Source organism: Rhynchophorus ferrugineus, unplaced genomic scaffold, assembly GCF_030347505.1.
Source record: "Rhynchophorus ferrugineus isolate W39M unplaced genomic scaffold, kcgeb_rfMv2 rfM4, whole genome shotgun sequence".
NCBI classification, from domain to species: Eukaryota; Metazoa; Arthropoda; class Insecta; order Coleoptera; family Curculionidae; genus Rhynchophorus; species Rhynchophorus ferrugineus.
Genome location: NW_027472583.1, coordinates 22,611,255 through 22,637,092, shown reverse-complemented (window position 1 = coordinate 22,637,092; position 25,838 = coordinate 22,611,255). Strand labels below are relative to the sequence as shown.

Genomic DNA, 25,838 nt, shown 5'->3' with positions numbered 1-25,838 from the left:
GCATCATCTGTGTCTCCACAACCACGTTGGAAGTCACCAAACCAACGTTTTATTTTTTATTTCTGGAGTGGAGTCCTTACAACGCTTTTCAAGCCATTGCTTCGCTTTAACGGTATTTTTCCATGATGAATGTGAGGGTTCTGATGCGATAAAACCCACACAATAACTTAGTAGAAACAAGAACCACGTGGTATTCTTTATTTACAAAAACTGCTCCGACACGACACGAGGGTACTTCTTCTAACGGCGGGAAAATGAGAAAGAGGCTTTGGTGAAATGATGTGATAGTGCCAATTACACCAGTTGACAAACCGCCAGTGTAAAGCATACGAAGAAGAAGAAATACCCTTTGGTAGTGTCGGTTTTAATTTTCAGCATTGCGCGTTGTACAATATGGCTGGTTATCTGAGCCGCCACTAATGCAATGACAACTAGCCCCATCTATGTGTTAAGCCCGGGACTGTTCAGTCCATGTGTTGATGACCTATTAAATCATATATCTGGTTTTGTTAATGCCGATTCTCTCCTTCGCCCCAACTTCTAATTATACAAAGCGACTGATAAGAACCCTACCGTTTTGTTTGATGTGAACATGTTCTGTGAATGTGTTCTTTAAACGGGCTTTCTCCTTTAGCGAGTTGGTCTCTTATGAAAACAGCCAATCTTCCTGATCTGTTTTTGACTGATTCATGATTCTGACTGAGACTGAAAAAGCTGGTTCAAGAAACCTATTTTTGCATCCAGGTTGGTTCAGATTTGCAGAAAAAGAGGATCTTTTCCAGATAGAAAATGTTCATGCGGAGGAAACACGCGCCTTACGGATTCTTAAAAAATGCTGGGATGTTCAACTAGTCTAACTTCTTATTCGACTTGTTGAGAGCCCTTACCTGTACCCCCATTATCCGGAGCACTCGACAACGTACCGATGCGACATGCTTTTTGCTAGCCATGTGTTTTCCCGCATTGCCATTACTACTATGTCCTGGCCTCGCCAAACATTCGATACAATACGATATATTTATATTGCCTCAACTAATATACAACAAAATATACAAAAAAGAGTTAAATGGGCTAATAAATTAGACAACTAGACTATACAAAAATAAACGTTTTTTTAATCTCAATAAATTGTCAATGTAGATCTAGCGACATCAATTGAAAAAATGTAAAGGTATATTTTTTCAAAAGACAACAGACTGTAAAAGACGTTACTCATCCTCTTACATAAGAATGCCCGGACACATAAAAATATTGATTTGCAAGATTTTTTATGGATAGAGTGTTGCATATATAATGCGAAGTTCTGCCTCACCTGGTCTTCTAATTACCATGTGTTCCGGTCAATGCAGTGTGTGTGGCTTCATTCGCACACGGTTTCTAAAATCTGAAGAAGTACCAAAATTACTAAACAAGTGTGTATTGCCATGTTGCCAGAAAGATAAGGAAGAGCAGTAGATAATGCGATTGTTATGCAACGATCTATAAATAATAACCTTTCTGAACTTGAAAAACAATTAGATGTAGTATGAATTAGTTGCTGTCATGTATATTGATCAGCGATATCTATTGGTAAAAATGTTAAGTATTAATGTAAACAACTTTTAAACAACCTAACTTAATAAAATAAGTTCTCCATTTAATATTGTTGTGTTATTCTGAAATGACACCGCTGCTTTACAGCTCACTTTGATTCAAGATCACCATGGTACACTTTTGCTTTTATCATTGAGTCAGAGGAAAGCTTCAAGATTTTGTCTATCTAGAAGCCAAACTCTCAAATTTAAATCTTGCCCTAGGGCCTTATTTTAAATCAGGAACAACGTATATATCCGAGTGAGTAATTTTAAGATATTTGCCAAAAATCAAAAGTCACAAATGATCTAGAAGAACGATATATTTAAAAATAAAAATATAGAAGTTATTTAACTAAATTGTAAAAGATTAAAATGGGTCCTAAAGATTTAAAAATATTGGGAATATATATGGAAGATAAGGAACTACCATGAGGTATTAAATTAAATTATGTGTTTGGTTACAAAATAATTACAATTGATATATGCAAAAAAACAAAGAAACTTAGTATTGTGACATAAGTATCATATTTCTATTTCCTAAATTCAATTGATGAATACTTAGCTGACGCCTCTATTTATTAAAAAAAATTAATATCTAAACAGTATTTGAATATATCAAGTTAATTTTTTATTAAGCCGTCTAAAATAAAATAAAAATAAAAGTAATATATAATATATTACTGTTTTTAAATACAAGCTAATATGCTAAACTTCTTAACATAAAAACATAGTTTAAAAGGAATCGAAACAACTCAATATTAATGAGTTAACTTAACAGAAATATCATCAAGCAGTGTGTTAGAGTCACCACAATCTGAGTCTTCAGGAATTAGTTCTTCCACTTGTGCAAGAAAATCATCATATGGACAAAAATAATCACAATTGGGCAATTTGACGGGAATCGGTTGGAAACTTTCATAATTCCCATAAAACAACTAAAATATTTAATTCCAAATACAAAATGGTTAGTAAAATTACCATGAACCTACCCTAAAACCGTAAACTCCTCTAATTTTATGCAGTTCGATAAGAACATGACCACCATATGGTGGAATATCAGTAATTTTATATGCTTCCAATGATAACAGTAGTGTACCTATATTATTTTCGTGTGCAGAATATAAAAACATTTTCCGACTTGATGGAGTTAGAGTTCCATCTATTTTACTTGCAGAATCAGATAAGATTTTTCGAAGAAAATATCCTGTAAAATATATCGTAAACGGTGGGTACTGGGTGTTATTTTTTCTCACCAGCAGTTAATTGCCTCAAGTTAGTATTGTTTGTTAAAAGATAGTAGATATCGACTGCAGCAGAATGTAGTGGTTCTGGATAAATTGCTTCAGTCCACCGAGGTAATCTAAAACCGAGTTGATGCTAAAAGAACGAATGAGCTGTAACAATAGATTTCAAAATATTACTTGAACCAGCATCCCAAAATATATACTAGCTGCATTGTATATATTACCGGTTAATCCGGTATTTTTGTTGAGAATATCAAAGGTTTCCCCATATCTCGTTTGAAGATAATTTGCAATGTTTTCTTCACTCAAAAGTCCATAGAACTCCTTTCCCACATTCGAACAAGCACTAGTAATGGATAATTCCTGTGATATATAGCTTAGAATTATTAAAAAAGAGTCTTATATATAATAGATACCTTGTCTTCACTTGATTTATAATAGTTATAGGGAATAGGCTGCCAACTTAATAATGGCGACCATACGTCTCTCTGTTTTGGAGGCCACAAACCAGCTAATACAAGCTGTGCAGACATTTTTGTTCTGTTATAGTCCGTTGATCTCACATCTAAAGTATTAATGTTCCACTCAGTTCCTAAGAAGGAATTATATCTTAAGCGTAGCAATTGACCTAAACGATATTCCGTTCTTTTCCCTGCCTAAAAATAAAACAGATTTATCAAATACTTAATATTTTCTATTAGTACTGACGTTTGTCAATTGTCCATATCCCTCTCTGTAGAAACTTTCATTATAATACGGGTTTGATGACCATAAATCTGAAACATCTGGATTTCTATCACCATGGCGGAAAAGCTAAAACATTTTTATTGTTAAATGATATGTTGAGCAGGAACCTCTTCAACATCGTGGATAGTCCGATCCCGTTTATAAGGTCAAGGATGAGGGAGAACTAACAATTTGTGAGGAACAATGGAAACGATACTCACTACGTGAACTAATTGTAACGTAGAACTTTGTGCCTCTATCAGGACTGTGTAGCCAGCTAAGAATATTGTAATATACAGCAACAATTTCATTTTGCCCAGTTACTAGAACTCAAATACTTGATTATCTGACAGTTAACACTTGCCTATTGATTATTTTACCGCATTTGAATGATTTTCATATCGTAACATGTCTTATATTCACAAATAATACACTTGACAGAGAGACTATGTTATCGCAATTAATTGATTTGTTGTTTGGCTGTTCTTTGTTAGTTACTATTTTAATTTTTGTTTCTAAGTACTGATTTCCGATACATCACAATACATCATTATTATTCAAATCGCGACAGTGTAACTAAAAAAAACCAACTAATCTCATGAATACAATCTCATGAATTCAATAATTATATTAAGTAATACTTTTAGAGTATTTAATATATATTTTTATATAACAAGAAAAACCTAAGATTTTAAGGCTTAGACAATATTATCTAACAATTTGTGAGGAACAATGGAAACGATACTCACTACGTGAACTAATTGTAACGTAGAACTTTGTGCCTCTATCAGGACTGTGTAGCCAGCTAAGAGTACTGTAACATATAGCAACAATTCCATTTTGCCCAGTTACTAGAACTCAAATACTTGATTATCTGACAGTTAACACTTGCCTATTGATTATTTTACCGCATATGAATAATTTTCATATCGTAACATGTCTTATATTCACAAATAATACACTTGACAGAGAGACTATGTTATCGCAATTAATTGATTTGTTGTTTGGCTGTTCTTTGTTAGTTACTATTTTAATTTTTGTTTCTAAGTACTGATTTCCGATACATCACAATACATCATTATTATTCAAATCGCGACAGTGTAACTAAAAAAAACCAACTAATCTCATGAATACAATTTCATGAATTCAATAATTATATTAAGTAATACTTTTAGAGTATTTAATATATATTTTTATATAACAAGAAAAACCTAAGATTTTAAGGCTTAGACAATATTATCTACACAGCTTTCTGAAATCAAGGAAATATTATCTACACGCTTAACGCATAGAAATTGGCAGACCACGGTCTTTATAGATCGAATTTTGAATTGTGAAATATTATAAATAAATTAAATATTTTGATGTAGTGGATAGAATATATTTTAGTACCTATTTTACAACTACCCGTTTACAACTGATATGGTTTGGCTAGTTATATGGTAATATATTGGTAACCTACAAGTACTATAAATCAAGCTAAAACAACCTTGTTTTAAAAACCTTTTTATTAAGTTTAAAGGCCATTTAGACATTTCTATATTTTTAGAGCTCTAATGTTATTAACGAGTTTTTAGAGAAAACGCTGTTTAAGAGATTATCGAAAATTATCAAGACTTACCAGCAGGATCTATATGATTGTTGTCTTATCTGAACAGCTTATAACTGATGTTACAACAATATACACAAACTATTTGCGTATATGGAGTATACCTTTTTCTACCAGTTTGCTAATATATGATAATGCTACCAAATGCATAGTCTAGTATTGTATTGTTCTTATATATATATATATATATATATATATATATATATATATATATATTACTTTTTGCACATATGTCATTAGATACTTAGCAACATACTATAAAACTAAGCAACAACAAGCTTAATCTTGAAATAATGTTTCTTATTTTCTATGATATTTAGCAACATTTTATGAAACATACAAGTGCTGTTGCGAACAATGCTGGCAATCTTCTTATTTCATTGAATAATCTCCAATAAATATAATTTTTATCTGTTCTTTTAACTAAAATATCATAAAATAAGAATGTATACTCTGTGTACCCAAATATATGAAAAGAAAGTCGGGTGTGTTTCCATTACAGCTGTAATAGTGTATTCTTTTTTGCGTCTGTTACTTGTCTCTATCTATCCGTTATCTATTATTTCTGTTATATCTGTACAATCTGTTGATCCCACTATATGCACATAAATACGTTATAGGCATAAATATGGGTTTATATGTCGATGTGTTTGGCTCTACTAGTCTAGCCTATGACTTCTTGCACTTGAAATTGTTGTAAAAGATCCACTTTTCATTGTCACTCACAATACGTTAGTGTGGTAGCTAATTTCTATCTTTTTGGGTATTTATAATCACCTGTAAATGACTAGAACCAACGTCTACTGCTATACTGTTTTAAAGTTTGAGCTGATTTTTCATCCAATAAGTTTTGCATTCAATTCTCCGATTTTTTTTTGTTTCTCAAGGCCTTTCTATGTTATTGACATCAAAATTAACAGTTTTAAATCGTTAATATCAAAACCGAAATAACAATATGAAATGATAGAACCGTATATGAGCAGCCCCTTGTCTTCTGAAATGGTATGATGGTATGGATAGTATAAATGGTATGACACTGATGACAAATTTCTTCAAATTAAAATATATAACTCAATAATACTAAATGAAAAATTTTTATTTTATGTACAGATATGTCAAAAACATCGAATTTAATATATGTATATATATATATATATATATATATATATATATATAAATGTATGTTTTTATGAAAAGTTTTCATATCCCAATAATGATTTATGAAATATTTAAAAAAGTTGAAAAATTATAAGAGATATGACATATTAATTAGAAAGTCTGTCTACTGTGCCAGTTATTTGCAATTATTTATAGTATAATTAAAGTTACCCATATATACTGTTTATTTATGTTTCAGGAATATTATTTCCAAACAAATATTTAATCGTATCATGATAGTGAACACATGCTTAATCTCTTGTTAAGGGTTAAATCGTTCAGATAAGAATTGTTTTTGTTAAATGAAATAGTACTTGCACAATATCTGTTCATTTTTTTTATTATTAATTGTGTATTATTACCAGTTTCGCAATTTATAAGATATAGATAAATCTCAACAGAAAAACATCACTCTATTATATTATTTATCTAATTAATGTTGAAATAGAATGAAAAAAAAACCGTGCGTGTGGCATTAACGAATTTCATATTTTATTTCAATGGTATCATCATTGGACAAAGGTCCCTAGCGGCTTCTCGCGATGGTACATATCGGAGATATTCAACTATTAATGACTCTTTCGCATAAATTCGGTTCAATTGGAATGATACCCTAAACTATATTGACTTTAAAGGTTTGGATAAAAAGACAAAGACTTACGTGTAAAGATATCTACGAGTTGAGACTACTTGAGAAAACTCCACATAAGAAAAAGACTAATACAGAGTATTATAGGAAACTATAGAATGAAGAATGAGGATGAACAAGAATGAAAGAGTGTTAAAATATTTGTTATATATACGATTACTATAAATTACGCTAAAACAAGATTTTTATTAAGTTTAAAGGTTTTTAAAACATTTCTAGATTTTTAGAGCTCTAATGTGATAAAGGAGTTTTTTAGACAAAACGCTGTTTAAGAGATTATCGCCAATTATTAAGACTTACCAGCAGGATCTATATGATTTGTTGTCTCGTCTGAACAGCTTAAAACTGCTGTTAAACTATTTGTGGATATGGAGTATACCTTTGTCCGCCAGTTTGATTTTTATGATCTTTTATCAACTATATAGCATATTATTGTAACTATATTGTAACTGCACTATATAACATGTGCAGTTACAATATATTTTGTGATGCTAACCCTGAATTAATGACTCTTTCGCATAAATTCGGTTAAATTAGAATGATACCCTAAACTATATTGACTTTAAAGGTTTGGATAAAAAAAGACTTACGTGTAAAGATATCTACGAGTTGAGACTACTTGAGAAAACTCCATATAAGAAAAAGACTGATAGAGAGTATTATAAGAAACTATAGAATGAAGAATGAGGATGAACAAGAAAGAAAGACTGTTAAAATATATGTTATATATACGACTACATTAATCACGCTAAAACAAGATTTTTTTTTAGTTTAAAGGTTTTTAAAACATTTCTAGATTTTTAGAGCTCTAATGTGATAAAGGAGTTTTTTAGACAAAACGCTGTTTAAGAGATTATCGCCAATTATCAAGACTTACCAGCAGGATCTATATGATTTGTTGTCTCGTCTGAACAGCTTAAAACTGCTGTTAAACTATTTGTGTATATGGAGTATACCTTTGTCCGCCAGTTTGATTTTTATGATCTTTTATCAACTATATAGCATATTATTGTAACTATATTGTAACTGCACTATATAACATGTGCAGTTACAATATATTTTGTGATGCTAACCCTGAATTAATGACTCTTTCGCATAAATTCGGTTAAATTAGAATGATACCCTAAACTATATTGACTTTAAAGGTTTGGATAAAAAAAGACTTACGTGTAAAGATATCTACGAGTTGAGACTACTTGAGAAAACTCCATATAAGGAAAAGACTGATAGAGAGTATTATAGGAAACTATAGAATGAAGAATGAGGATGAACAAGAATGAAAGAGTGTTAAAATGTTTGTTTAGGTCCTCTAGATAAAACTAAAAGAGTAGCTAGCCACTTTGTTGTGAGAACTATTATTAGATAATATTCCAGCATATAGTATAAAGTTATGCTAAATTCAGATTTACTTATGAATATGACATTGTGGTAGATAAGATTTAACATAATCAATTTATTCTGCACGGAGAAGCAAATTCTCATAAATGTTTAAAAGGGAAAGTTAATGTAATAATAATACTCCATTACTAAAATAACTTAAGCAAACTTATAATCAAACAAGAATTTAAAACAAAAGATGTTAACCTAGGAGGGTTACAAAATATTATGACTTTAAAAACATGTTAACGGGTTAATAAGTTTTACAAACTTATTTCGTAAATAATTTTCCTTGAAAAAAAAAGTCATTTCTTCTTCTTTACTGACTCCCATTTATTTATAGAAATTTTACGGCTTATTACCAAGTGCTAGAAAAAGTCTTTAACTCAAAAATTAGTAATTGTCAGAAAGGTAATAAGTAGCGTTGGGAACTATCGACTGAAAACTGTCGAAATAGTCGATAGGCAAAAAACTAGCAACTGAAAAGAGTAATTACCATTTTCAGTCAAATACACAGTTCAGGAAGGAATAATTTATTTTAAATAAAGTAGGTTTACTATGGGACTGTATAAAGGAATGGAATAATGACACCAAAATATTTTTATCGTATTTTAATAATATATTAATTGCTATTTTAAATAACGTACTATAATAAATTTAGATAATACAATAGAACTTAAATTGAATCTAAAAACTGAAGATCTAGAGTAACTATAAATACTAATCGTATACGTCCTCATAGAAAAAACTAATCCATGACATAACTAAAAATGCTCGCACAATAACTACGAAACCCCTTTTAAATAAAATAAAAGCTGTTCTGTTCAAAGCTTTTCTCCCGTGAGGCGATTTCTTTAGTCGTTAATAATTTGGCAATATTTTGAAAAAACTCGTTCTGAGGGGACATATGTTGCAGGTATGGCAAAATGTTTTTTTATATATATATTTTATAGTCTCCTTTTACCAACTATGGGTTTATCTGGATTGGATCTACAGTTTAACGTGGGCTCCGAACCACGGTCCTCAGCATTAAAGCCTACCGACTGGCGAGTGACTAACTTTAGAAATCATCCCAGAAGACATCCGGTCTTATCCAGCCTGGTTAATGGAGTGACTGGGATCATTTTCCTTGTCAGATTTTACACTCTTGCCTAGAACATTTACAAATTTTAAACAATCACAAACATAAATTTACGACCATGCCCCAGCAGTATTCAAACTCGCGGCTATCGCAACAGTAGGAGGACTGTCCCATCGCCTTTACCACTGCGCCACCAAGCCGGCAGCAGAATGTTTTATGTTTAATTGATATAATTCAGGTAATATCACTTTATGAGCTTTCCAAAAATCCAATTGGTTTTCTAAACACCCAATAAGTGGCATTTCCAAATATTGCTTAATTTGCAAAGTTGTTGTATTGCCTGGTGTAATTAGTTATTTCATTCTAGCTATTTTCTTATCAATATATCTCCAGATATTAATACATTCTTCGTCAGTATTTGTGTTTTGAATTTCGTGTTACAGAACTGAATTTGTATTTTTTGAAGTTAGAATGGCACATATCTTTTTGTGATAACTTTTTGTATCGCCTAATCCTGCTTTCTTAAATCTAGGATCTAAAAATATGGATTTCTCGAATATAATATTAATTTCTAAAATTGTCGGTCATTTATTGATGACATCAAATTGCAAATAGAAAAAGTTGAGGATTCTTTTTCCCAACCCAAATATTCCCAAACCATGTATAATATAAATATTTCTATGCCTTACCTGCTAATAAAAAAGGCTTAACCAAAAAGTACCGCGATCATCATTATTTTCTTGTATTTTTTAATAGCTATGAATATAAATTGTTGAATATTAAAGAAGAGTTTTCCAGTCAAATAATTATTTATTAGAAATATTTAGTATAAATATTGAATATAGTTTATCACCTCTTTACCGTTAATATTTTTCTTACAAAATTTAACATTTTCTACTATAAAAACTTCTTCAAATCGTTTGGATTCAATAGTCAATCAAAAATATATTTCCTATTATTGCCATTTGTATTTAATCGATTACAGTTTGCCATAAAAACGGTCAAAATTATTTTACTATTTATCATCCACAATCTTATACTTTTTGTCCTATTACATTAATATACTTGAAAATAGCGTTCCAAAATGCTGCTATATTAACGTAAATTATATTACTATTTAAAAGCAAACTACAAAAAAAAACATAAAACCATATATATTATATAAAAATTAATGTAAGCATAAATTCGGCATTACTTTACTTTCAAGGCCTAGCAGCTAGGATGACAGAGCCAGAATTTTAAAAATCAGTCAAAGAAAATCTGAAACAGTCGATAGTAAATAGTAATAAAATCAATCGGACCTAATATTGCGACTGAAAGCAGTCGACTGAAACAATCACTAGTAAAATCAGTGGGACCGAAAATAGCGACTGAAACAGTCGATAGTAAAACGTAAGCAATTACTAAACTGACGATAGTCGTTTACAGTCCATAGTTCCCTCCACTAGTGATAAGTAACTATACACAATTGAGAGATTATAGACACGTGCTTCAAGTTAACTTATCTTAAAATATATCAATAGTCTATTTAAGTATGTTATTCTATAGATTTCAGTTATTTCGTTTCTTAATTGACAATAGAGCTATTGGGGCAATTTTTTAAATCTTCATTAAAACTAAAGCAATTCAGCTGCTTAATTAAGAACTATTATTGTATACGTTATATTGAGTTAAAATAATTAAATACACAGATAAGTGATTTTGATTATTTATTATTTTAAAAGTAATATTGACTCACAAAATTATTTATGAAATAAATATTTTAAACATGGATTTGAAAATAGAGTCGGATGCCGTGCAAGCTGCATCATCAGGAATTATTTCCTGAACTTGAGCAACAAAATCATCAAAAGGACAGAAATAGTTGCAGTTGGGCAATTTAAGAGGTATTGGCAGAATACGTTCATAATTTCCATAGAATAGCTGAAAATGTTGGTGTTTAGTTTAAGAAAACTTGACAAATATTTATAATATTACCCTAAATCCATAAACGCCTCTGATTTTATGAAGTTCAACCAGTACATGAGAACCATATGGTGGAACATCAGTAATTTTATAAGCTTCCAATGATAGCAAGAACGTTGCAACATTAATTTCGTGTGCTGAATACAGAAACACTTTTCTGCTAGATGGGCTTAGAGTACCATTGATTTTACTGGCAGAATCATTTAAAATTTTTCTTAACAAATATCCTACAAAATATTGTTAAAGCCTGAAACACGGTACTTTTCTTATACTACTCACCAGCAGTTATTTGTCGGAGTATTGTATTATTGGTTAATATATAATAATTGTCAACTGCTGCTGAATGTATTGGTTCTGGATAAATAGCCTTTGTCCATTCTTGGAGAGGAAATCCCAGTTGTTCCTGTAAAACACATTAGTGAAGGGTATAAAATTTATTATAGAATATAACATGAAATATATTACTTGAACTAATAAACCAAAATACAAAGCATAACAGTTCCATAAACTTCCAGTTACGCCAGTCTTTTGATACAAGATATCAAACAGTTCACTATATCTAGACTGTATGTAATCCGCGATGTTTTCTTCATTTAATACTTTATACATTTCTACGAATGTATTGCAGGCACCCAATGAAAATAGTTCCTGAAATAATCAAAGTACAAATATTGTAAAATATGATTAGAAGAAATGTAACCTTATCTTCTGATGAGGGAAAATAGTTATAAGGGATCGGCTGCCAGTTTAAGAATGGCGTCCAAACATCCTGTCCCCTTGGTGGATATAAACCTGCCAAGACAAGCTCCACTGACATCTTCGTTCTATTATAGTCTGTGGTTCTCACATCTAACGTGTTAATGTTCCACTCAGATCCAAGGAACGAATTATATCTTAACCGTAAAAGTTGACCCAAACGATATTCAGTTCTTTTACCGGCCTATAAATAATTATATTATAATTTTTGTTTATATCAAACAATAACTCACATTTGTCAATTGTCCATATCCCTCTCTGTAGAAACTTTCATTATAAAATGGATTGCTCGGCCACAAGCTCCCTGAATCAGGGTTTCTGTCCCCATGACGAAATAGCTATAAGAAAACTCACTTGAAACTAAATTCAGGTAATATGAGAGTAGTCATTTTTCTTACGACATGAACCAACTGTAAAGTCGAAGCCGCTAAAGCGAGGTTTATAAGACCTCCTAGCCAAAGTACAACTGTCACAATGGGCTTCATTTTGCTGTATCACTAATAATTCCCGATTTATTCTACTTAAGTACTATTTATTTATCAGGCACTTATTTATACGTAATATAGTTATCTGAAGGAAATATAAACGTAGTTATAAAATGCTTATATGAAGCACTATTAGTTATTCGCAAAATATATACTTGGAATCATATTTATTTTGATGCATATTAACGATATCAAGTAAAAATTATAAAAATATCTATAGTGGGTCCTCCATAGATTTGAATGAATATTTACGGAAATGTAATACTACATACTTAAAATGTTTTGTATTTCAGTTTTAAGAACTCGTTTAAGCTCCTAGTACTCGCAAAATAGAAATATACTTGCTATACCTACACATTTTTTTCTATAAATATCATGCTCTATAATGTTTAAGTTACCAGAAATATAAACACAAAATTTTCAAAATTCTAATAATTTTTTTAAGCCAAACACGAATCAGTAGCGCCACGAAACATTGACGTCACTTATCGTTTCCTAATCATAATTTTAAACTTTTGAACATTTTAGCGCTTTTTTATTTGGATTATTTATCTTATATTAGAGTTAAAAAATTCATTCGTACTCTCAACGGAAAGAAAAGATAAACAAAAATAATAAACATCATGGATGACTGTAACTGACATAATAATTTTAAAAAGAATACTACGATTTTTATGGAATTGAAGCGACTAAGTATTCCAGGCATATTAACCATAAAATATGGTAGAATTGTAGCAATATTGAAGAACATTAAGTATAATTAATAAATAAAATAATTAATAACACGTATTCAGTAATAGCACAATCGCCAGTTGGGAACTGTGAGAATAATATTATTAATCAAGTACCCTATATTTCCTAAAACAAATCAAAATTGTATCGATAGTACACCTACTGAAACATTTGATGATAATTTGAAGATACAGATGTAAAATATTTGACAGGGCTACCAAAATATTCATTTTACATAATTGATAATACTTACAACACAAAGAAAAACAGTCCAACTAGTCGATAGTCGCAAAACTGTCGAAGAACTACTCGATACTCAAAATACTAGCAACTGAAAATAGTAATTAATATTTCAATCAAATGCAAGCTTCAGCTGTTTCTCTTTTCGCAATAACAAATGGAGATGTAAATGTAAGGAGACGTAGATGTAAGTGTTCTTTCTCGAACTTTATTTGTGAAAGAAACGCAAATATATTATTGCTAGATTCTATTATATAAAAAAAACAATTTCATTTTGAATGATGTAAAATTAATTTCATGTTTTTATAATTCGTTATATCTTCGTTAAGTATGTTATAATTAATTAACTTGACGTAAAGAAAAATATAGTAATTACACCCACTTTTATTTTTGTTGAAACTCCTTTAAAAAAATTATTATTTTTTTACATATTTTAAAGCCTCCTTTTACTAACTATGGGTTTATACCTGTTTATACTGTTTATACTATGGATCCGGACTTACTAATTAACGTGGGCTCCGAACCACGGTCCTCGGCATTAAGCCTACCGACTGGCGAGTGACCAACTTAGAAATCATCCCAAGATATCCGGTCTTACCCAGCCTGGTTACTGGCGTGACTGGGATCATTTTCCTTGTCGGATTTCACACTCTTGCCTAGGACAATCACAAATATTAAACAATCACAAATATAAATTTACGACCATACCCCAACAGGATTCAAACCCTGGGTTATCGCAACAGTAGGACGACCGTCCTGTTGCCTTTACCAGTGCGCTACCAAGCCGGAAATAATTATTTTATTACGTAATTATTATTTATTATTATACTATTATTATTATTTTAGGATTACTATTTAAACATCGAGAGACTTAGAAAATTCAAAAAGTCATTCAAAAAAAAATCTAATAAATGTCAATTAAAATATAAATAATATTGATAATGTTGAAGAATAAAGTCCTTAAATGCTGCTATATTAACGTATATTACTATCTACCATCATATTGCAAACAAAACATAAAATCATATATTTACATATAAGCATAAAACCATAAAATAGCAATTGAGAGTAGTCGACTGAAACAGTCGATAGTAAAAAGTAGTGGAATCGAAAATAGCGAATGAAATGTGGATAGTAAAAAGTAGTCAATTACTAAATAGTCAATAGTCATTTTCACTCGATAGTTTCTAACGCTAATTAAAACTATACACATTTGAGGATGGATGCTTGATTTTCTTAAACTTTTAGCAGCTCTGTTGAAGTGTATACAGTATTGTACCTAAAATACCTTGTAATATCTGCTTGTACCTTACATACTTATAAGCATTTACAACTTCAACACTTCATTAAGTTCACAAAATCTGTATTTAGACGTGTTTTAACATAATAAGTTGTCCTATGAATTTTTAAATTAGAGCAAAGTTTCTTTTACTTTACTTGACAACATTTAAGTTCATAAATCGTCTACACTTAAGTATTGTTCGAAATGTTTGAAACTTGTGTTTGAAATAACCCATATATACTAAGCTTTAAGAACAAAATCAGATCAAACCAAATATGTTCCATCAAATATGTATCAGTTAACCCTTAACCTATACGAAATATAACTCATCGAACAATTTGATGTACACGAAACTAAATATTTGATATTTGATTTTGGTAATCCAACTATGATGGGATTTGACTCAGACTGGTTGAAGTTAAAGTGACTTCAGTTAGAAGCCCATTTTCTTTTGTCTGGTTGGCATTCGAATCTTATAAAAACACATATTGACCTACATCATGCACACTTGAACGACTAAACCCATCACATTACATTAAATATTATTTTTCATGTTATTTGGTAACAGAAAAAAAGATCAAAATTATTAGACTCATATATACGATAAAAAACAAATAAGGCCTAATCTCAAATATTATCAAAAGGGTTATTTACTTCGATATAACGTAACTTATGTATCGGCTGGTTTGTGCCTTGTTATACATAAATGCCTATAACTTTACTCAAAGAAAAGTTTGTTTGGTCTTTACATTTTTTTTTGGTTATGGTTGAAAAATTAGATCGGCTAAATGGTGACCGTGATTCGCTATGCAACTTTCGGCTCTTTTCAAGGCATTTTTCATGACATCTCGCAACATCTGAAACTGAATTTCTTCAATTTCGTGTCGAATATTGTCGTTAAGATGTTGAATCGCTTGGGGCATTATTCAAATAAAATTTTGATTTCAAAAAACTCTTTTGGTGCTGTTAAATCCGGAGATCTAGATGGCCATGTTAAATCGACACTTCGTGAAATTAGTCTTCGTGGAAAAACGTCATTCAATAATTAAATTGTTGAACGAGCTGTGTGTGCTCGAATCATGTCTTGGTACCATTCAGCAGTAATAATAACTGCAACACCTTGGTGATTTTCAAAATATAAGGACCAATGATGTTTCCAGCATGAATATTACACTATACAATTGTTTTTAGTGGATGCAATGATGTTTCATGAATGAAATGAGATTATATGTTCCCCAAAACCGACTGTTCTGTTTATTGACGTGACCGCTGAGAAGAAAATAGGCTTCATCGCTCATTATCAATTTAGATGAAAAATCTCCAATTTCACCAGACAGCCTTAGGATTGTATTACTGTACTCAACTCGTTGATCAGATAGCAATTTTTGTCTTTCAGAACCAGGCCAGTCTGGTGTCACACCTGTCGAAAATTCGCATGTAAACGATAAATTTTAGTTTTGTGGGGCACTGGACGATTAGGGTATTTTTGATCAATTTCCACTGAGAGGCAATAATGGAACGATTATTTTCAATAAATATTGTCACTATTTCTGCTCGTTCTTGTGGCGTATATTTATCCATAATAAAATTCGGACGTCTACACAACACAATGGTTAGAACAAAACTGAGCTAAATATCACATAATCAAGATGGCGTGCAATCAAAATAGTAGCGGGACTATTGCCCCACATGTTATTTAACCAAACTTCTCTGACATTTTTCTGCCTTGGAGCGAAAATACGCAGCTTGATTACAGTTTTTACCGATTTATAAATTCATTAAGGACCATCATATTATCGATATATATTAGAATGTGTAGCAAAACAAAGCAAAATTGCTTTGTTTGAAAAATCAATTTTTCCTTCAAATCCATTTTTGTTGGAGAAATAACTTTTATCCTGTGTAAAGCAAATACGTAGAATTTGCATAAAGTAGTTGATTGGGCACAAAAAAAAAACAAGATGATTCCACTGAATATTTGATAAAAATAGAGTTGATTCCGCTCATTTACAGCTTGTTTTCATGCAAGGTTGCAATGGAAAGCTATTGCTTCTATCGTCCGTTTAGCGGTAAGCTATGATAATATGTTGATCTTTCAAGTTTTGCGCCAAAAACCAAAAGTTGTAAAATACTGTCTATAACATATTACATTTCCTAACAGAACCATCTGTCAAAAAAAATGTAGAATTTATTTATTTATTTCATCATTTATTTACTAAATATATTGGAAATATATATGGAACAATATCATCGGCTACAAAACTTTACTATGTGTTTGGCGGGATCAAATATTAAAACAACTAAACTTAACATTGAAACAAAAGAAATCATAAATAATCTCATTCATTTTTTAAAAACAGTTAATCTTTAAACTATATAATTTACATCTATTTAACTTGCGCCTATTTTAAAATTAAAATATAAGTAACATATTAGTTATTTATTTTTACATAAAATCTAATAAGTTAAACTCCTTAATATAAAGACGCAGGTTAAAATAAATGGTAACAACTCTATTGATTAATGAGTTAATTTTACAGAAATATCTTCAAACCGTGTGTTAGGGTCGCCACACTCCGAGTCTTCAGGAATTAGTTCTGCCACTTGTGCAAGAAAATCATCGTATGGACAAAAATAACTACAGTTAGGCAATTTAACTGGAATCGGTTGGAAACTTTCATAATTTCCATAAAACAACTGAAATATTTTATTTTGAATATGAAGTGGTTAATAAAATTACCATTAACTTACCCTAAAACCGTAAACTCCTCTAATTTTATGCAGTTCGATAAGAACATGACCACCATATGGTGGAATATCGGTAATTTTATATGCTTCCAATGATAACAATAGTGTACCTATATTATTTTCGTGTGCAGAATATAAAAACATTTTCCGACTTGATGGAGTTAGAGTTCCATCGATTTTACTTGCAGAATCAGATAAGATTTTTCGAAGAAAATATCCTGTAAAATATATCGTAAACGGTAGGTACTGGGCGTTATTTTTTCTCACCAGCAGTTAATTGCCTCAAGTTAGTGTTGTTTGTTAAAAGATAGTAGATATCAACTGCAGCAGAATGTAGTGGTTCCGGATAAATTGCTTCAGTCCACCGTGGTAATCTAAAACCAAGTTGGTCCTAAAAGAACGAATAAGTTGTAACACTAGATTTCAATATATTACTTGAACGAGCATCCCAAAATATGTATTAGCCGCATTGTATATATTACCGGTTAATCCGGTATTTTTGTTGAGAATATCAAAGGTTTCCCCATATCTCGTATCAAGATAATTTGCAATGTTTTCTTCACTCAAAAGTCCATAGAACTCCTTTCCCACATTCGAACAAGCACTAGTAATGGATAATTCCTGTGAGATATAGCTTAGAATTATTAAAAAAGGGTATTATATATAATAGATACCTTGTCTTCACTTGTTTTATAATAGTTATAGGGAATAGGTTGCCAACTTAATAATGGCGACCATACGTCCCTCTGTTTCGGAGGCCATAAACCAGCTGAAACAAGCTGCGCAGACATTTTTGTTCTGTTATAGTCCGTCGATCTCACATCTAAAGTATTAATGTTCCACTCAGTTCCTAAGAAGGAGTTATATCTTAGACGTAGCAGTTGACCTAAACGATATTCCGTTCTTTTCCCAGCCTAAAAGACCAATGAATGCATGAAGTATTTAGTATTTTGTGTTAATACTGACGTTTGTCAATTGTCCGTATCCCTCTCTGTAGAAACTTTCATTATAATACGGGTTTGATGACCATAAAGAGGAAAGATCTGGATTTCGATCACCATGACGGAACAGCTACAATATTAATATCATCAAAAATTTGAGTAGAACAATCAAAATCATACTCACAACATGAACTAATTGTAACGTAGAACTTTGTGCCTCTACCAAGACTGTGTAGCCACCTAAGAGTATGGCAACGTGCACCAACAATTTCATTTTGTCCTTTTAGTGGAACTGAAATAATTGAAAATCCGCTGGTTAACGTTTCCTTATTAATGGTTTTACCACAATTAAATGATATTAATAATGTGAGCAGTTTTATATTCGAAAATAATACACTTGACATAGAAACTGACTGTTCTTTGTTCGTTATTATTTTAATTTTAAGTACCGTTTGTCAATACATCATTATCAATATATTAACAATTCGCGAGATTGTATAAATTGACATATCAAGTAGTTTCATCAACAAATCAAAAAATCTTATGAATTTAGTAATCATATAAAGAAATATTTCTGGGATATTTAATAGATATTGCTATTCCATCAGAAAGACATAAGAGCTAAGCTTTAATGTTATTATGTTTAGACTATATTATCTACGCAGCTTTCTGAAATCAAAGAAATGAAATGTTCCGTGTCCTAGGTCCGCCGTAAATTGAATCTTCAACTGTAAAATATTGTTAAATATACCTATTTAACTTAAATCTTTTAATTTTGAAAACCATGTAGAATGTAGCTAATAGAACAACTTTACAATTAGCCACGACTTAATGTGATTTAGTTAGTTATGTGGTTAACATTTTTAATTCGTAACCTATATCAACTATAAATATATCTACTATATATTTATATTATATCACTACATAGTATAAAACAAAGTCGCCTTTTGTGTCCCTATATCCCTATGTGCGCTTAAATCTTTAAAACTACGCAACGGATTTTGATGCGGTTTTTTTCAATAGATAGAGTGATTCAAGAGGAAGGTTTATATGTATAATACATGCATAATATACTAAGGCAACATTGCTAATTTTAGAGGTTTCTAACGTGATGTCGTAAATTAACCTATTTTTTTAGGCTTATTTAGCAATCAGCAAAAACGCTGCCTAACCCTACGAGTTAGATCAAATTAATGTACTACAGTAGTGTACACCATAAAAAGGACTACAAAAAAGTCCGCGATAGTATATGTTTATCTTTTAGGGATAACCCACATTAACCATTTTTATTGTTTACTTTTTACGTGAGAAAATGGCTTATTTACGAAGCTATTTTAAGCAATACGGCATTAATCCTTATCGAATTAAGTACCTTAAATACAGTGTGCAATTAATATAGATCAATATGGTTCCTTACAGCATGTAAATTAAACAAATATTTTCGGAGGTATTACAAATTTAAAATTTGCGTTTAAAAATGTGTAATGTAATAAAAATTGTATGAATTTAGATATTCCAAAGATAGTAGGAAATCTTCATAGTAAGTATAGGGGGAGAGGAATTGTTTTACTCCAAATTTAATGCGTGCAGGCCAAGGGCAGTAATGAATGAACCAAAAATACTGGATCGATTTTAATCATGTTTTCATTGAATGACATAGGCATATATATTTTATGCCCGTGCAAAGTCGGAGCGGGCCGCTATGTTTTTATATACAACGTTCATATTTTTTCTGTAGTGTATTTAATTTAGTATCAGCATTGCACCCGTGCGAAGCCGGGGCGGGTCGCTAGTACACTATATAATCAATCATATTTAATAAATATGCATTGTTATATCTCTAAAGTAACAAACGAGCTATCTAGAGAAGACAATATATTTTATTAACCTCTACCTTTGTTCGCTAGTTTGCTTTTGATGATTTTCTGAATTACACTGTTTTTACATAAATGTGCTATAACCCGTTTAAATAGTTTTCGAAGTTTATAGCTGACTGAATCAGTTAATGCAATCCAACTCTGATGGTCATACATTCTAAACTGTAAGCTTCTGATTGACTCACAGCCTGAAACCGGATGCTTGTGAGAGAAATTCAGAGGCTAGAGGTATTAGTAAAGCTTGGATGTTTTCTAATTCAAATAGATCATAGATAGGAGCTTGATACACCTTCAATTGCAATATTTTCGTTACGACTCTGGTAAAATACGTCAAGAAATGCTTGGAAAAACTGCGGGATAAATGCCAATACCGTACGCTTGTCTTGTTTTCCTGATATTTTGTTTCTTTCTTGGGAAGTAACTTTATTTTGGTTCATTAAATTAATTCACAAAATATTTTTCGGAACTCAATAAAAATTAAAGTATCAAGCTCCTAGCTATTTGAATTAGAAAATATCCAAGTTTAATAATACCTCCAGCCTCTGAATTTCTCAACAATCAGTAACTCAATTTGCGAAAAAAAAATAATATGTAGCAGCTGATCAGATCTCTAAACTGATAGCCACTACTAATATCAAATCATTGATATCCCACTATATAACAAAAACTATACACAGTTTCAACCATTTTCCCTAAAATAGCCAAACACTTATTTTTTCTGTAATGGTGATTTTAACACTGTGATTATAATTCTGTAAAGGATTCAGATGAATTCTGCTGAAGATTAAGCTTAATTTAATAAGTAATCAGTTAATATAATATTCCAATTTATATTTTATTAACAGTTTGCAAAAATAAATCCATATTTATTCCAAGACTAATTGATCGAAGATTTATTGTGGTATGATACCCTGTTCAGTATTGATCAGATTAATGCAATTAATTTTTTATAAAAATCTACTACAATGAATGAATGAATGAATTTGACATCACTTTCAAATTCTAAGAGCTTAAAATAAACACCACCAACTTTCTCATGCCACCAGGTGCATTGTACGGTATTGTAACACTATTTCTTTCTTTTTTACTTCTTCTATGAATGATATGTTTTATTTTTCGCAAATTTTTCTAAACGTTTCAAGTTTTATTTTTTTAACTTTTATTTTTTTTAAGTTTTCTATAGTTTTGCCCAATCTCTCATGGATTATACCGATACCGTTGCGGAAAAAGCTAACTACCAAAATTGCCCAGGGTTTTGAACTACATGTATTTTTTTACTAACATCCGAGACGCTGTATTGATAATGATGCTAAAGATATTTTGGACCCTATATATTAGACCGAAAAAGCGAGAGTTTGTATTTCTGTCACTACATTTGACATTCTTCATTAAATTAAGCTCCAAAATGCTCTCTTATATGAACTTCCTACCCCAACGAAATAACCATAATATAAAAATGCTGTATGCTGTACTCAAATATATGGAAAATCTATATATGTATATGGGGCTTAAGGGTATTAAGATGACCGATATTGTCTCTAAGGCATACTAGTTGTTTGATGAAGAGTTATTGCATATTTTAATATTATTTTATTAAAATATGCAATAACTATTTATTATTTATTTACTATTTATTAATTGATAGCGGTAGTCACCTACAGTAAAGATTTAATTCAGTTTTAACAGCTCATAATAGACGTTTTTTGTCACTAACCTCGAAATTGTCACTTAAAATCGTTGAATCGAAATCCTATTATTGGTATATGGAACAACAAAAGTAATAAACGTTCAATTTGCAACGTTGATCCGTCCATGATTGGTGCCTGTACAGTAAATAAACTCAATAATGCTAACTAGAAAACTGTTATATTTATGTGTGGGAATGTCAAATCATGACATGTTAACTATCGTATTTAACAGTTATTTTAGTTTGTTTAACAGTTTTTATATTAATATTTTACATTTTATCCGAAATAAAATGCTGATCAAAATACATGCAAACATCTAACGTGAGTCCTGAAGGAGAAGCTACCTACACTAATTAAGGTAGAGCAGCTGAAGCTATATAACTTTACTATGTAAATATATATTTTTATCCAAGCATTTCATGCAAATTTATTATTTTATGAAATATTCGAGAAAAAGTTCTTAAAGTAAGAGAGATGAGATATTTATCAAAAAGCCTGTCCGATGTGCCAATTATTGGTGCTCGTTGATAACATATTTAAAGTTACCCATATGTATTGTTTATTTATGTCTCAAGTGTATTATTTGCAAACATATCTATGACTGTGTCATGCTAACGAACACATACTGAATCACTTGTTAAGGGGTAAGCCTTTCAGATAAGCGTTGTTTTTGTTAAATTGAGTAGTACTTGAACAGTATCTGTTATAAATTGTGTATTATTACCATATATTATAATTTATAAGATAGTGGTTGGTAAGTAAGATAAGGTTGGTATAGTGGTCAAGGCGACAGAACAATCCTCCAACTGTCGCGATAGATGTGGATTCCAATCATCTTAGAGGATGGTCATAAATTTATTTTTGTGATTGTTCAATAGGAAGATTACAAGAAAGAAGTAACCAGGATGGGTAAGACCGAATATCTTCTCACCGACTCATCTGTCGAGAACCGTGGTTCGGAGTCTAAGCTAAACTGTAGGTCCCAGATATACCCCAGTTGTTAAAAAGTAAATATTAAAATATTATAAAAAAGATATTAACTAATTTGACAAGTCCTGTGTAAGACATTAACGAAATTCTTTTTCAATTTTAAAGACCAAGCTTTGTTCAAAAAATATAACTACTCATGATGGCACAGATAGGAAACATACTATCATACACATTCAGTTAATTTTGAACGATAGTCTAGACTATGTTGACTTTATGAGTACAATCTGAAAAAAATCCACAAAAGAGAAAGACTACAATTCTAAAATGATAGGAAACTATAAAGTGGCGAATGAAGATAGAAGTTTATTTTTCTTCCTCAGTTTAGAGAACTTTTGTAAATCCAACAGAACCACAATAGAATTAGCTACTTCGTCTTTTTTGTTATGTATCAATTATTTATAGAAATTTTACTACTTATTTCCAAGTGATTAGTTCGTATGACAAGTTTCATCTCATTCATTGTTTTATCTCAAGTTGTTTGCATGTATATTTGCAATGGCTATTATTTTAAACTAAAAATAGCAATATTTACCATATATATTACCACTTTTCATCTTTGATTCATTCATTCAGGTGTTTATAAACAAGAGATTGCGTATAATTATCTTAATCGCTCAATAGCCTGATTAGGTAAGGACGCCGCGTTAGTGAGCGTCAGGAATACATAACCTAATTAATGAAATGGAAAAGAATTTGGGAAATCTTTAATAGCAGCTAAGAACTCTGAAGATTTTGAAACTTAGATAATTTCAACTGTATCTTCCAATATCTCTTGCAATTCATCGTATTTCTTATTGTCGATATATTTTTCGGTTCTTCATTCAGTTTTTTGTCATTAATACCAAAATCAATACTTTTAAATTCTTGAAATAAATATCGATAATTAAAATGAAAATTTTCTTCAAATAAAAATGTAAAGAATGTTGAAAATGACATATTGAGCATTCTGTAACTAGCATATATAGTATAAAGTCATGGAGTAATAGAGAGAAAACCCTATAGGGGTCTCTGGCGAGAAGTTTTGCATTGCCCAAAATCAGATGGTGTTATATCGGCCATTTTATTGGCCAATTTATATTAGCATTATAGCATTTAGAAACATCAATTTAATCTAGTAGAGATCTATCAGAGTGCTGCCTTTTTGTTTTCTTGTAGTGAAAGCAAAGTTTCAGTCTTTCCCTGTTAAATTTCTGTCTATCTAAAAATATATAGTGCACTTCATTATTTGTAATATTCTATCTGAAAAATAATTATCTAGTACACAATTAAAAAGTTTTAAATTTACATTTTTAAAAGATATTCGACAAAAATATGTTATATTATCGAGGTACCAATAAAGCCGGATAAAATAAAGAGATAGCTCAATGACGTACTGATAGTATAATAAAACAATTTTCTGGGGCATAAGATATTGCTTTGACTCATTTATTCATATAGGAATATTTGGAATTAAACTTATAGAGTCATCCCCGTTAGCATAGAATGTAAATTATCTAAAGAGCCCTCATGGTCATCTTCTTCACAATTTCCTAAAAGGGAATGAGATGAAAAAAATTAACTTATGTTGAGCGCTTCAAATGGTTTCTCAAACATACTAGCCGAGGATGTATTTCTTGAATCGGTGAGCTCTAATAAATCCAAAAAAATCCTTTAACCATCCATAAAAATCCACATTAACAAATTTGTTCTTACTTGGGCAATACATTTTACAGCAAAATTCCTCGTGTGTTGAATATCGGTTAATTATCTCTTAATAGATTTGCATTTAAGAGCTATAATTTCTTTTGAGTTTGAACTATTGATCCAAAAACAAAAGTATGTAGCCATTTTTAGGCTTCATTCGAAAGGGATTAATTTCTTTAATTAAACAATAAATATTTGATATTTATACATACCCTTCTTACAACAACAAAACATGCTGTAACAATCATACATTACTCTGATATTTAATCTAATTGGTTTGGGATGTTTTACATTATCAACCATTTCTTACAGCCAATTCCTTGTTCGAACAAAAACGATTCTGTAATTCTTTACTATCTGCGAATCCGGGTCCACAACACTTCCTAAATCGAGAATTAACTTCAATTATTGTACTACCGACTTATATACTAATGAACTAATAATTTAAGCTCGAAACGCACTAATCCTTACGTCAGGCATACTGAAAATGGCGGTCAAAATACATAAACAACAAACGTACCATAGAAATGAAGTGAGCCAATCAAATCGCGTCGCGGCTCTTAGCATAGCGATTAAAGCAAGTAATATGTGACGACCGCCACGACCCTTTAGTCCATCATAGGTTCACCAACAACAAGTTCAAAGGTTGGCAACGCCGGTGGATTGGTACCATGTGGTTCCAGGCTATAAAAAACCGTCACGAAGACGTCTCGCCCTCTTTTCTTTTCTCCACCCCCTTGTGCCAGTACCACTTCCTCAGCGCTACCGTATTTCCTCCACTTTAACATAATATCCTGCCAATTCTCCCGTCAACCACATGTATCATTCAATAACGGATTAAACAAGTATTTCTCCAAGCAGTGTTTTGAGTTCGCGTGCAAATTCCTTCCAAAAATAGTAGTGAGTGTCAATATATCGACAAATGTGACATATGTATAAATGTGTATGTGACAAATAATCGCATCGACAGCCACACATTCCGATCGACCGAAAGACCAGACGAACATTCCTACAAATAAGTTAAAAGTAGAGA

General features: G+C 30.9%; 3 protein-coding genes across 4 annotated transcripts; all 3 read right to left on the bottom strand.

Moving 5' to 3' along the window:
• Window positions 1–2,231: 2,231 nt before the first annotated feature.
• Window positions 2,232–4,464, bottom strand: LOC143195557 (venom acid phosphatase Acph-1-like). 2 transcript variants are annotated; one of them, XM_076402818.1, is made up of 7 exons: window positions 4,294–4,464; window positions 3,527–3,631; window positions 3,235–3,474; window positions 2,996–3,181; window positions 2,828–2,951; window positions 2,564–2,778; window positions 2,232–2,509 (listed from the first exon to the last, which is right to left on the bottom strand). In XM_076402818.1, the coding sequence occupies exons 1-7, from the start codon at window positions 4,381–4,383 to the stop codon at window positions 2,333–2,335; spliced, it is 1,137 nt and encodes a 378-aa protein (XP_076258933.1). In that variant the 5' UTR covers window positions 4,384–4,464; the 3' UTR covers window positions 2,232–2,332. The 2 variants fall into 2 exon arrangements, with proteins under 2 accessions (XP_076258933.1, XP_076258932.1); XM_076402817.1 differs by lacking the exon at window positions 4,294–4,464 and adding an exon at window positions 3,766–3,931.
• Window positions 4,465–11,114: 6,650 nt separating this feature from the next.
• LOC143194806 (venom acid phosphatase Acph-1) lies at window positions 11,115–12,718 on the bottom strand. Its single transcript, XM_076401524.1, has 7 exons — window positions 12,538–12,718; window positions 12,373–12,477; window positions 12,084–12,323; window positions 11,849–12,031; window positions 11,663–11,786; window positions 11,396–11,610; window positions 11,115–11,341 (listed from the first exon to the last, which is right to left on the bottom strand). Exons 1-7 carry the CDS (start codon window positions 12,622–12,624, stop codon window positions 11,165–11,167), a joined length of 1,131 nt encoding a protein of 376 aa, XP_076257639.1. The 5' UTR covers window positions 12,625–12,718; the 3' UTR covers window positions 11,115–11,164.
• Window positions 12,719–17,205: 4,487 nt separating this feature from the next.
• Window positions 17,206–18,950, bottom strand: LOC143195549 (venom acid phosphatase Acph-1). Its single transcript, XM_076402810.1, has 7 exons — window positions 18,752–18,950; window positions 18,593–18,697; window positions 18,301–18,540; window positions 18,062–18,247; window positions 17,894–18,017; window positions 17,630–17,844; window positions 17,206–17,575 (listed from the first exon to the last, which is right to left on the bottom strand). The coding sequence occupies exons 1-7, from the start codon at window positions 18,839–18,841 to the stop codon at window positions 17,399–17,401; spliced, it is 1,137 nt and encodes a 378-aa protein (XP_076258925.1). The 5' UTR covers window positions 18,842–18,950; the 3' UTR covers window positions 17,206–17,398.
• Between the last annotated feature and the right edge of the window lie 6,888 nt (window positions 18,951–25,838).

Coding starts and splice junctions, on each gene's coding strand:
- LOC143195557 (XM_076402818.1), bottom strand. CDS start 4,383: ATGGAATTGTTGCTATATGTTACAGTACTCTTAGCTGGCTACACAGTC. Junction 3,475..3,526: donor GATATGGACAATTGACAAAC/GTCAGTACTAAT, acceptor TTTTATTTTTAG/GCAGGGAAAAGAACGGAATA. Junction 2,952..2,995: donor ATTTTGGGATGCTGGTTCAA/GTAATATTTTGA, acceptor TCGTTCTTTTAG/CATCAACTCGGTTTTAGATT.
- LOC143194806 (XM_076401524.1), bottom strand. CDS start 12,624: ATGAAGCCCATTGTGACAGTTGTACTTTGGCTAGGAGGTCTTATAAAC. Junction 12,032..12,083: donor TTCCCTCATCAGAAGATAAG/GTTACATTTCTT, acceptor TGATTATTTCAG/GAACTATTTTCATTGGGTGC. Junction 11,611..11,662: donor ACTCCGACAAATAACTGCTG/GTGAGTAGTATA, acceptor AATATTTTGTAG/GATATTTGTTAAGAAAAATT.
- LOC143195549 (XM_076402810.1), bottom strand. CDS start 18,841: ATGAAATTGTTGGTGCACGTTGCCATACTCTTAGGTGGCTACACAGTC. Junction 18,018..18,061: donor ATTTTGGGATGCTCGTTCAA/GTAATATATTGA, acceptor TCGTTCTTTTAG/GACCAACTTGGTTTTAGATT. Junction 17,845..17,893: donor CTTGAGGCAATTAACTGCTG/GTGAGAAAAAAT, acceptor TATATTTTACAG/GATATTTTCTTCGAAAAATC.